The sequence below is a fragment of the Pagrus major genome, chromosome 18 (assembly GCF_040436345.1).
Source record: "Pagrus major chromosome 18, Pma_NU_1.0".
NCBI classification, from domain to species: Eukaryota; Metazoa; Chordata; class Actinopteri; order Spariformes; family Sparidae; genus Pagrus; species Pagrus major.
In genome coordinates, this window is record NC_133232.1 from 25,865,975 (window position 1) to 25,879,248 (window position 13,274).

The window sequence follows — 13,274 nt, forward strand, 5'->3', positions numbered from 1 at the left end:
GTAAAGGCTGTTGGTCTATTTCTCGTATTATAATCCCCAGTTCTGTCTAACACAAGTCTCTGCTTTTGTCTTTTGAGTAGAGCTGCAGCTCGTTCTATTTTTTGTGTCTCTGTCCTTGGTGCTGAAGTTCGCTGCCGCTTTTGTGATGTCTGTCATGAGCAACTTACCTCTGTCTTTCACTGTCTCACATTTAAAGCGTTTTACATTACAGTCTGACACTTGTTATTCCCCTTCTGTTTCAATCCCCAAAATTAAATTCAACTTGAAGACATAATTTATACTATCAGTGCTACGTAACAGGCATTCTGTCGCTCTACTGTTGTTGGGTTGTTTGACTGAATCATCTGTTTTTAATAAGATCTTGATATGTGATTTAACTGGTGTTTGGAGGACTCTGGAGGCAGATTCTTGCATGTTTCACTACAACATAACTTATTAGAATCTGTTTAATTATAATTAGAGGTAGAGAGAAGGAAAAGGTGTTTTGCTTCGAAGCAACTTCTTGTATTTACCTTGTAACACTAAATAAAATGATATATAGGAAAATACTGTTTAACATTTTCTGAATGTTGTCTTTCTACTATCGCAGAAAGACAAGAGGGACATAATCCTGTCTATCAAACCGTTTTACACGAACAACACGCATCCCACTTTACTTGGGAAAGACATGAAACTATTTAGCATCTCGTCAAACTTTTAAATACTTCATTATAACTCGTTTTTATTTAAACATTGAGGCCAAACGAGTTGTTGATGTGGTAAGAAAATGGACATCACTTTTATGAAACTGCTATGTTTCATTTTCACTCAAGGTGTCAGTATAGACCAACTCAGGAGTCCAATATTCAGTCAGCTTTGCACACCACCCAACATTTGTGTCGACCATCCCTGTGTTCTGTGTCTTCAACACCGAAGACAAAGGCCTGGACGACATTCATCGACTGAATAACGTATTTTAATATTCGAAACTGACGTGTTTTAGTTCATTTAGTGCTGTGTGAGGATGATGCATTTACGGAACGTTCTTCAAAGCTACGGCTTTGTATTTTTCTTTGTTGCGGTGCACTACGCACACGGAGACCTGAGCTATTCCGTACAGGAGGAGCTCAAACGCGGATCTGTTATCGGAAATATCGCCAAGGATCTCGGACTGGAGGTGGGGAGACTGTCTGCTCGCAAAGCTCGTGTTGACATGGAAGAAAACGACGGACAATATATCGGAATTAACCTTCGAAGCGGGGATTTAGTCGTTGCGGAGAGGATCGACAGAGAGGAGCATTGTGGAGAAAAGCCTTCGTGTGTTCTCAAATTCGAGTTGCTGTTAGAGAATCCATTGGAGCTGCACCGGTTGTCCTTGCAGGTGCAAGATGTGAACGACAATGCACCAATTTTCCCGAAGGATACCGTGAAGCTGGAAATCGGAGAATCAGCTCTTAAAGGAGCTAGGTATCGTATTAATGCGGCACAAGATGCAGATATAGGCAAGAACTCGGTTGAAAGCTACATTTTGGAACAAAACCCTCACTTTGTGTTCAGTATTCAGACGACAAGTGCTGGCAGTAGATATGGTGAGTTGGTTTTAGATAAAGAATTAGACCGAGAGGAGCAGCAGGAAATGAAATTATTACTCACAGCTGTAGATGGTGGCTCTCCTCAGAGATCCGGGACAGTAGTCATACACGTCATTGTCCTGGATGCTAATGATAACGCCCCAGTGTTCACTGAGGCCGTATACACAGCCACGTTACCAGAAAACTCACCGATGAAAACTCCAGTTATCACTGTGAGTGCATCAGATGCAGACGAAGGTGTTAATGGAGAGGTTACATATGAATTTAGCAGGATCTCTGACAAATTACAAAAGCTTTTTTCACTCGATGAGAAAACTGGAGAGATCAGTGTGTCAGGTGACATAGATTATGAAGAGGGACGCAAATATGAAGTGTTTGTTGAGGCCAAAGATGGTTATGGTCTATCTTCAGATGCAAAGGTGATAATTGACATCACTGATGTGAATGACAACGCACCTGTTATATATCTAAAATCACTGACTAACCCCATACCTGAGAACGTGTCACCTGGTACAGAGGTGGGCATCATTAACGTGCAGGACAGAGACTCAGAGAGTAACAGACAGGTCCGCTGCTCCATTCAGCAAGGAGCCCCTTTTAAGTTGGTTCCTTCTATTAAAAACTATTATTCTCTGGTGACCACAGGACAACTGGACCGTGAACTAGTGTCTGATTACAACATCACAATCACTGCCACTGACGAGGGCTCTCCACCTCTGTCCTCCTCTAAAACTGTTCAGTTATCTGTAGCAGACATCAACGACAACCCACCTGTGTTTGAGGAACAGTCGTACAGCGCATATGTGAGTGAAAATAACAAACCTGGCTCCACTTTATGTTCCGTTACTGCTCGAGACCCCGACTGGAGACAAAACGGTACAGTGATTTATTCTCTGTTACCCGGTGAGGTGAACGGTGCCCCGGTGTCCTCCTATCTGTCTGTTAACGGGGACACGGGGGTGATCCACGCTGTGAGGTCGTTTGATTATGAACAGTTTAGGAGTTTTAAAGTGCAGGTGGTGGCCAGAGACAACGGTTCTCCTCCTCTCAGCAGCAACGTGACCGTCAGTGTGTTCATATCGGATGTGAATGACAACTCTCCTCAGATACTGTACCCCGCCCCGGAGGGCAACTCCTTCATGACCGAGCTGGTCCCCAAAGCTGCACACGGAGGCTCTCTGGTGTCCAAAGTGATAGCGGTGGACGCGGACTCCGGACAGAACGCCTGGCTGTCCTATCATATAGTGAAATCCACTGATCCGGGACTTTTCAGTATCGGTGTCCACAGCGGAGAGATCAGGACACAGCGGGACATTTCTGAATCTGACAGCATGAAACAGAACCTTATTGTGGCAGTGAAAGATAACGGACAGCCCTCTCTCTCTGCCACCTGTTCCATGTATTTACTTATTTCTGATAACTTGGCTGAGGTGCCAGAACTGAAGGACATTTCTTATGATGAGAAGAATTCCAAACTGACCTCTTATCTGATCATCGCGCTGGTGTCTGTGTCCACCTTTTTCCTGACCTTCATCATCATCATCCTGGGTGTGAGGTTTTGTCGCAGGAGAAAGCCCAGACTGTTGTTTGATGGAGCAGTCGCCATCCCCAGCGCTTATCTCCCTCCTAATTACGCAGATGTTGACGGCACAGGAACTTTACGCAGCGCTTATAACTATGACGCATACCTGACAACAGGATCTAGAACCAGTGACTTTAAGTTCGTGACATCTTATAATGACAACACACTGCCTGCTGACCAGACTCTGAGGAAAAGTCCATCAGACTTTGCTGATGTGTTTGGAGAATGTGATGGTTCTCCTGAGGTAGGAACACATTTCACATCGCTGAACTCGTGTTTTGCATTCTGAAGCGTACATGTTTTTGTTTTTTGCTCTGATTCTTTTCAGTCGCATTGTTCTTTTCCGTGGTGCTTAAATACAGCTTAATCGGTCTCAGGGGTGTTAAGGAGTCATTGACAACTTTTTAAAGGTTTTTGAGTCAGTTTGAAATGATAGTATTTGTCTCCATCTGCTTGCTCTTTCTATGTTCGTGTTAGAGAAATCTTGTCGAATAATGCCCTCCTTTATTCCCTGTCCATGGTGCTGAAGTCAATTCGATCTATTAATGCATTTTTAGAGATAGATCTGCATTTCTGCTTTGGTTTCAGTCAATTTGTTTTCATACTGCTTTTGCTATGATAAATAGGTTTTACACGGTGCCACATTTTTTGTATATATAGAAACAGTTGTATGCGAGTCTTGGAAAGTTGTATCTGATGGCTATCTACGGTTGAAACACAAAATGCAGTTAGACATTTTTACATGTTACCAATCGGCAAAATTACACATTGAAGAGTATTTTCTCATAGGACATGAGGAAACAAGGCATTTCTAAACACAGTTAATATTTTCCCCTTCTTTCTTGACCCCGTATTCTCCCAGTAAAATGGAAATATTAACATGGCGCAGAGAGACAGAAAACATAATTTTGTCAGCAAGTGACAGATTTTGGGACATTATTTGTCCTTAAGTTTTGAGATAAAATGAAAATCTCACGGAAGAAATCTCAAATGAAAGTGGTCCCCCTATTTTGGTCGGACATCTCAGAGTTTATGTTAGTTTTCTTGTTGTTGTTTGGAAACAGGGGCTCATCCGAGACACAGTTACAATAATGGCATGTTTGTGGGCTTTTTTCAATCACAGATGGGGCACTGGCATTATATTTACTCTCTGTAATCATGATAGAATAACCCTGAAGTAGTAAAGCTATGTTTTGTTATTGTTCTTTTTTATCGATAAGGTTTAATTAATGGGTCTATATTTCAAATATGCACGATACTAATAATAATAATTATAATAATAATAATGATGATGTTAATAAGTATTTTTATTATTCCAACATCGCCCTGTTATACCTAAAGAAATACTCATGGTGTCAGTGTGTACCAGTAAACGAGAAGGCTCGGTCTCTCCACCCTTCTGTCTCAACGAATTTAAAGCCTGACTCTGCTATTGTACCGCAGCTGACAACAACTGCTTCGTGTCGGACTGCAGTGTGACAGGTTTTCTTTATTGGAAGATAAAACGAATACATCGTGGACATTGTCTGACCCCCTTAGTGATAATTTTCAATGTGTGTGCTGCATTTCTCGCAGTAACGATGGGATCCAGCAGATTTGCGCTGCTCTGCGGCCTTGCTTTTATTTTCCTTGTCCTCCATCCCGTCTATGGAGACGTGAGCTACTCTATCCCGGAGGAGATGAAACGTGGATCTGTGATTGGAAATATCGCTAAGGATCTGGGACTTGATTTGGGCCGACTGTCTGCTCGCAAGGCCCGTATCGATACTGAGGATAATAGTGTTAAGTACTGCGGTGTAAATCTCAACACTGGAGACTTGATCGTCCAAGAGAGGATTGACAGAGAAGGGCTTTGTGCGAAAAAGGCGTCATGTGTTCTGAAACAGGAGCTCGTACTGGAAAATCCTTTAGAGCTGCACCGTATTAGTATCCGTGTTCAAGATATCAACGATAATTCACCGCAGTTTAAAGAGGAGTCACTTAAATTTGAAATTCGGGAATCGGCCGTGAAGGGTGCACGTTTTCTTTTGGATGAGGCGCACGATGGAGACATTGGAGAAAATGCTGTTCAGGGCTACTCACTTCAGCAGAATGATCATTTCAAATTAAATGTCAACACAAAAGCAGGAGGACGAAAATATGGTGAATTAGTCTTAGACAAAGAATTAGACAGAGAGGACAAAAAAGAGATTATGTTATTGCTTACCGCGTTTGATGGTGGCTCTCCTCAGAGATCAGGTACTGTAGTCATATACGTCACTGTGCTGGATGCTAATGATAATGTACCAGTGTTCAGCCAGACTGTATATAAAGCCAGTCTGCCTGAAAACTCTCCTCTGGACACGTTGGTGATATCAGTGAGTGCTACTGATGCAGACGAAGGAATGAATGGTGAAGTTACTTATGGATTTGATCATGTTTCAGATGAAACTCAAGTTTTTTCTTTAAACCCTAAAACCGGAGAAGTTAAAGTGGCTGGGTCTATTGATTATGAGAAAGAATCTTCATACGAAATGCAGATCAGCGCTAAAGATGGTCTGGGGTTGGCGTCATATGCAACGATTATTATTGAGATTAGTGACGTAAATGACAACGCCCCAGTTATACACCTGAAATCACTGACTAACCCCATACCTGAGAATGTGTCACCTGGTACAGAGGTGGGCATTATTAACGTGCAGGACAGAGACTCAGAGAGTAACAGACAGGTCCGCTGCTCCATTCAGCAAGGAGCCCCTTTTAAGTTGGTTCCTTCTATTAAAAACTATTATTCTCTGGTGACCACAGGACAACTGGACCGTGAACTAGTGTCTGATTACAACATTACAATCACTGCCACTGACGAGGGCTCTCCACCTCTGTCCTCCTCTAAAACGGTTCAGTTATCTGTAGCAGACATCAACGACAACCCACCTGTGTTTGAGGATCAGTCGTACAGCGCATATGTGAGTGAAAATAACAAACCTGGCTCCACTTTATGTTCCGTTACTGCTCGAGACCCCGACTGGAGACAAAACGGTACAGTGATTTATTCTCTGTTACCCGGTGAGGTGAACGGTGCCCCGGTGTCCTCCTATCTGTCTGTTAACGGAGACACGGGGGTGATCCACGCTGTGAGGTCGTTTGATTATGAACAGTTCAGGAGTTTTAAAGTGCAGGTGATGGCCAGAGACAACGGTTCTCCTCCTCTCAGCAGCAACGTGACCGTCAGTGTGTTCATATCGGATGTGAATGACAACTCTCCTCAGATACTGTACCCCGCCCCGGAGGGCAACTCCTTCATGACCGAGCTGGTCCCCAAAGCTGCACACGGAGGCTCTCTGGTGTCCAAAGTGATAGCGGTGGACGCGGACTCCGGACAGAACGCTTGGCTGTCCTATCACATAGTGAAATCCACCGATCCGGGACTTTTCAGTATCGGTGTCCACAGCGGAGAGATCAGGACACAGCGGGACATTTCTGAATCTGACAGCATGAAACAGAACCTTATTGTGGCAGTGAAAGATAACGGGCAGCCCTCTCTCTCTGCCACCTGTTCCATGTATTTACTTATTTCTGATAACTTGGCTGAGGTGCCAGAACTGAAGGACATTTCTTATGATGAGAAGAATTCCAAACTGACCTCTTATCTGATCATCGCGCTAGTGTCTGTGTCCACCTTTTTCCTGACCTTCATCATCATCATCCTGGGTGTGAGGTTTTGTCGCAGGAGAAAGCCCAGACTGTTGTTTGATGGAGCAGTCGCCATCCCCAGCGCTTATCTCCCTCCTAATTACGCAGATGTTGACGGCACAGGAACTTTACGCAGCGCTTACAATTATGACGCATACCTGACGACAGGATCTAGAACCAGTGACTTTAAGTTTGTGACATCTTACAATGACAACACACTGCCCGCTGACCAGACTCTGAGGAAAAGTCCATCAGACTTTGCTGATGTGTTTGGAGACTGTGATGGTTCTCCTGAGGTAGGAACACATTTCATATCACTGAACTCGTGTTTAACATCCTGAAGAAGTCTTGTTGTGTTTTTCCCTGAAAGTTTTTGTCGTATTGTTCTTTTTCGTGGTGGTGGTCGTGGTTCAATACAGCTTTCATCGGTCTTAGGCTTGTTCAGAAGTCTTGATGTCAGCTAGAGTTAAACCGCCACATACACATCATTTGAAATGTCTCTGAGCCGTGTATTTGACTCCATCTGGTCGTTTGTTTTCTAATTCTGTTTTCCAGTGAGGGAAAGCTTGCTGAATGATACCTTCCTTGTTTCACTGTCCTTGGTACTGAACTCAGTTTGATCTGCTGAAACCTTCTAAGAGATGCGTTACATCTGCTATTTATACTGATGTCTTTCTTCTGCTTTGCTTAATGTCGTTTCAGTGATTTTGCTATAATATAATCATGCTATGATAGTCAGGTTTTTCTTGCTTTGATGTTTTCATACGAATATGAATAGGTCTCACTATTAGCGTTTCTTCTGGGTCCATTCTGATTGTAAATGCATAGCTAATACTGTACAATAGGACGTGGTATAAGAGCAGAATGAAGAAATTTAAAACAGAGCCTCTGTGTTTGGTTTATTTTCCTAGTCTCACTTTCCTAATTTAGCCAATTATATGTGAAATTGCTCTCACCGGCATCTATGAAAATGACGCTTCGCCTAAGTTAATATCACATGCAGTCTTTCACAAAACGTGTATGTCTTTTACAATAGCACGTTGCACTTTCGTCTGTCATTCCATGAACTGTTTATTTCACACAAACCATATGTTGTTGTCCAATATCAATAGTTTCATTACTATTAGAGCACAAAATGAATCCAAATCTATTGTAAATAGTTAAAGTCAACGTTTGACAGTGCAGCTCACAGAAATCCCAGCATTATCCTTAAAGGTAGAGACTGTTGCTTTGTGCTATGCCACTATTGTTTACAAAAAAATAGACAAAATATTTACTCGACCGTTGCAAAGTGTTGACATGTTTGTGAGACGATTAGGTTTTGTAGTCTATTTACTCAATCTGGTCTATATGCTTGCTCTTTTTTATGTGCCAGTGGGGGGAAACTTTGGCATTAATCTCCTTGTTTATCTGTCCTTGGTGCTGAACTCCGTTTGATTTGTCGATGCATCTTTAGTGGTAGCTTACCTCTGTGTTTAATGCTGGTGTCAGTTTGTGTCTTGCTGCAATTGGTTTCAGTAAGGCAAATTTGGAAATGGCTTCTCTCTGATTACTCTGTTTTGCTGACGGCCCTCTAAACGTAAATGATTGATATCTGCCTCCGTGAAAAATGCGCCCTTACTTGAGTTAATATAATGCAGTCTTTCACAGAAACGCGTATGCCTTTGATAAAATGACTCAAGCTAATCCAGTGTTTTGGTCATATTCATGTATTTGTTTTGTGTTGTACCAGTTATTAACACTGTACAACAGGAACATCTAGTATTACAAATGCAGGTGCACTTATATTTTGACAGAGCAGCCCAGAATAGCTTTCAGAAAGTTTGATTGTTTTGATGCCATCCTACTGTTTTACCTTGAAAAAGATATTTTCCGCTCTTTTTGCCTAATGTTTGCAACACCTGTTTGTGCCTCTCAACCTACTGAAAAGTTTGCCTTTCTTGTTTTGTTTATTTAATGAAATCAGGTTACGGAATCGTTCTGTCCTTTCAAATATGTAAAGGAAGAGAAGTCAAACCTCGCCTTGTTATACCTAAAGAAATACTCATGGTGTCAGTGTGTACCAGTAAACGAGAAGGCTCGGTCTCTCCACCCTTCTGTCTCAACGAATTTAAAGCCTGACTCTGCTATTGTACCGCAGCTGACAACAACTGCTTCGTGTCGGACTGCAGTGTGACAGGTTTTCTTTATTGCAAGATATAACGAATACATCGTGGACATTGTCTGACCTCTTTAGTGATACTTTTTAATGTGTGTGCTGCATTTCTTGCAGTAACGATGGGATATAGAAGATTTGCGCTGTTCTGCGGCCTTGCTTTTATTTTCCTTATCCTCCACCCCGTCTATGGAGACGTGAGCTACTCTATCCCGGAGGAGATGAAACGTGGATCTGTGATTGGAAATATCGCTAAGGATCTGGGACTTGATTTGGGCAGACTGTCTGCTCGCAAGGCGCGTATCGATACTGAGGATAACAGTATTAAGTACTGCGGTGTAAATCTCAACACCGGAGACTTGATCGTCCAAGAGAGGATTGACAGAGAAGGGCTTTGTGCGAAAAAGGCGTCATGTGTTCTGAAACAGGAGCTCGTACTGGAAAATCCTTTAGAGCTGCACCGTATTAGTATCCGTGTTCAAGATATCAACGATAATTCACCGCAGTTTAAAGAGGAGTCACTTAAATTTGAAATTCGGGAATCGGCCGTGAAGGGTGCACGTTTTCTTTTGGATGAGGCGCACGATGGAGACATTGGAGAAAATGCTGTTCAGGGCTACTCACTTCAGCAGAATGATCATTTCAAATTAAATGTCAACACAAAAGCAGGAGGACGAAAATATGGTGAATTAGTCTTAGACAAAGAATTAGACAGAGAGGACAAAAAAGAGATTATGTTATTGCTTACCGCGTTTGATGGTGGCTCTCCTCAGAGATCAGGTACTGTAGTCATATACGTCACTGTGCTGGATGCTAATGATAATGTACCAGTGTTCAGCCAGACTGTATATAAAGCCAGTCTGCCTGAAAACTCTCCTCTGGACACGTTGGTGATATCAGTGAGTGCTACTGATGCAGACGAAGGAATGAATGGTGAAGTTACTTATGGATTTGATCATGTTTCAGATGAAACTCAAGTTTTTTCTTTAAACCCTAAAACCGGAGAAGTTAAAGTGGCTGGGTCTATTGATTATGAGAAAGAATCTTCATATGAAATGCAGATCAGCGCTAAAGATGGTCTGGGGTTGGCGTCATATGCAACGATTATTATTGAGATTAGTGACGTAAATGACAACGCCCCAGTTATACACTTGAAATCACTGACTAACCCCATACCTGAGAATGTGTCACCTGGTACAGAGGTGGGCATCATTAACGTGCAGGACAGAGACTCAGAGAGTAACAGACAGGTCCGCTGCTCCATTCAGCAAGGAGCCCCTTTTAAGTTGGTTCCTTCTATTAAAAACTATTATTCTCTGGTGACCACAGGACAACTGGACCGTGAACTAGTGTCTGATTACAACATTACAATCACTGCCACTGACGAGGGCTCTCCACCTCTGTCCTCCTCTAAAACGGTTCAGTTATCTGTAGCAGACATCAACGACAACCCACCTGTGTTTGAGGAACAGTCGTACAGCGCATATGTGAGTGAAAATAACAAACCTGGCTCCACTTTATGTTCCGTTACTGCTCGAGACCCCGACTGGAGACAAAACGGTACAGTGATTTATTCTCTGTTACCCGGTGAGGTGAACGGTGCCCCGGTGTCCTCCTGTGTGTCTGTTAACGGAGACACGGGGGTGATCCACGCTGTGAGGTCGTTTGATTATGAACAGTTCAGGAGTTTTAAAGTGCAGGTGATGGCCAGAGACAACGGTTCTCCTCCTCTCAGCAGCAACGTGACCGTCAGTGTGTTCGTATCGGATGTGAATGACAACTCTCCTCAGATACTGTACCCCGCCCCGGAGGGCAACTCCTTCATGACCGAGCTGGTCCCCAAAGCTGCACACGGAGGCTCTCTGGTGTCCAAAGTGATAGCGGTGGACGCGGACTCCGGACAGAACGCCTGGCTGTCCTATCATATAGTGAAATCCACTGATCCGGGACTTTTCACTATTGGTGTCCACAGCGGAGAGATCAGGACACAGCGGGACATTTCTGAATCTGACAGCATGAAACAGAACCTTATTGTGGCAGTGAATGATAACGGACAGCCCTCTCTCTCTGCCACCTGTTCCATGTATTTACTTATTTCTGATAACTTGGCTGAGGTGCCAGAACTGAAGGACATTTCTTATGATGAGAAGAATTCCAAACTGACCTCTTATCTGATCATCGCGTTGGTGTCTGTATCCACCTTTTTCCTGACCTTCATCATCATCATCCTGGGTGTGAGGTTTTGTCGCAGGAGAAAGCCCAGACTGTTGTTTGATGGAGCAGTCGCCATCCCCAGCGCTTATCTCCCTCCTAATTACGCAGACGTTGACGGCACAGGAACTTTACGCAGCGCTTACAATTATGACGCATACCTGACAACAGGATCTAGAACCAGTGACTTTAAGTTTGTGACATCTTACAATGACAACACACTGCCTGCTGACCAGACTCTGAGGAAAAGTCCATCAGACTTTGCTGATGTGTTCGGAGATTGTGATGCTTCTCCTGAGGTAGGAACACATTTCACATCACTGAACTCGTGTTTAACATCCTGAAGAAGCCATGGTTGCGTTCTGCCCTGAAAGTTTTTGTCGTATTGTTCTTTTCCGTGGTGGTGGTCGTGGTTCAATACAGCTTTCATCGGTCTCAGGCTTGTTCGGCAGTCATGATGTCAGTTAGAGTTTAACCGCTATATACACAACATTTTAAATGTTTCTGAGACAGTTATTCATGAGTGTATTTGACTCCATCTGGTCGTTTGTTTTCTCATTCTGATTTCCAGTGATGGAAAGCTTTTCGAATGATACCTTCCTTGTTTCTCTGTCCATGGTACTGAACTCAGTTTGATCTGCTGAAACCTTCTTAGGGATGCTTTACATCTGTTCTGTACACTGATGTCGTTCTTCTGCTTCACTTAATGTCGTGTGAATGATTTTGGCACAATATAATCATGCTATGATAGTCAAGTTTTTCTTGCTTTGATGTTTTCATACAAATATGTCGTTTTAATCGCGTCTCACTGTGAGCATGTCTTCTGGGTCGATACTGATTTCAAATATATAACGTGTATTGTACAATCGGAACTGGTATACGAGCAGTATGATGGAATTTAAAATAGAGCCTCTGTTTTCAGTGTGTTTTTCTTGTGAAGTCTCAATTTTTTAAATTAGCCAATTATATGTGAAATTATTTATACCTGCAATCGTGAAAATGACGCTTTGCCTAAGTCAATTTCACATGCAGTCTTTCACAAACCGTGTGTGTATTTTAGGATAGCATACGCTACTTTCGTTTGTCATTCTATAACTTGTTTATTTGACACATACCAAATAGTGTTATCCGTATTCATAGAACAACTACCACCACCACTGTAGAACACAAAATGAATCTAAATCAAGTGTAAGTAGTTAAAGTGCAGCTCACAGAAATACCAGCATTATCTTGGAAGCTAGAGACCGTTGCAGTTTATGCTGTTCCACTATTGTTTCCCAAAAAATAAAAGATAAATAAAACAACACTTACTGGACCATTGCAATGTGTTGAAATGTTTTTGAGACGATTAGGATTTGAAGTCTATTTTACTCCTCCTGGTCATGCTGGCTCTTTTTTTTATGTTTTATGTGCCAGTGAGGGAAAACTTTTAACATTACTCTCCTTGTTTCTCTGTCCTTGGTGCTGAACTCCGTTTGATTTGTCGATGCATTTTAGTGGTAGTGTCCCTCTCTGTTTATGCTGTTCTTACTCTTTGTCTTTGCTGAAATTGGTTTTAGTAAGGCGAATTTGAAAATGGGTTCTCTCTGATTACCCTGATTTGCTGGTAGCCGACTAAATGTAAATGATTGATATCTGCCTCCGTGAGCTATGCGTTCTTCCTTAAGTTATTGCAATGCAGTCTTTCACAGAGCGTGTATGTCTTTGAAAAAAATAACACAAGCTATTCCAGTATTTTGTTCATAAAAAAGTATTTTGTTTGTGTTGTACTAGTTCGTAACACTGTACATCACAAAAATCATGTATTGCAGATGCAGGTAATTGCATTCAAGATTGACAGAGCAGTTCAGAAATGGCTTCCTGATAGTTTGTTGTATTCGATAACTTTTTACTGTTATATCTCTAACATCATTTTCAGCTGCATTCGCTTCACGTTTGCAACAACCGTTTGTCCCTGTCAACCTGTTGAAAAGTTTGCCTTTCTTGTTTTGTTTATTTAATAAAACCAGGCCATTAAATTTATCTGTAGTTTAAATATGTATAGGAAGAGAAGTCAAACCTCGCCTTGTTATACCTAAAGAAA

At 42.3% G+C, this 13,274-nt stretch overlaps 3 protein-coding genes across 3 annotated transcripts; all 3 read left to right on the plus strand.

The window, feature by feature from the left end:
• The first annotated feature begins 1,006 nt into the window (after positions 1-1,006).
• On the plus strand, positions 1,007-3,442 carry LOC141012990 (protocadherin beta-15-like). The gene has a single exon (XM_073486530.1). The coding sequence runs from the start codon at positions 1,007-1,009 to the stop codon at positions 3,440-3,442; it is 2,436 nt and encodes an 811-aa protein (XP_073342631.1).
• A 1,291-nt stretch (positions 3,443-4,733) lies between these two features.
• On the plus strand, positions 4,734-7,166 carry LOC141012991 (protocadherin beta-15-like). The gene has a single exon (XM_073486531.1). It carries the CDS (start codon positions 4,734-4,736, stop codon positions 7,164-7,166), a length of 2,433 nt encoding a protein of 810 aa, XP_073342632.1.
• Positions 7,167-9,102: 1,936 nt separating this feature from the next.
• On the plus strand, positions 9,103-11,535 carry LOC141012993 (protocadherin beta-15-like). The gene has a single exon (XM_073486532.1). It carries the CDS (start codon positions 9,103-9,105, stop codon positions 11,533-11,535), a length of 2,433 nt encoding a protein of 810 aa, XP_073342633.1.
• Positions 11,536-13,274: the final 1,739 nt, after the last annotated feature.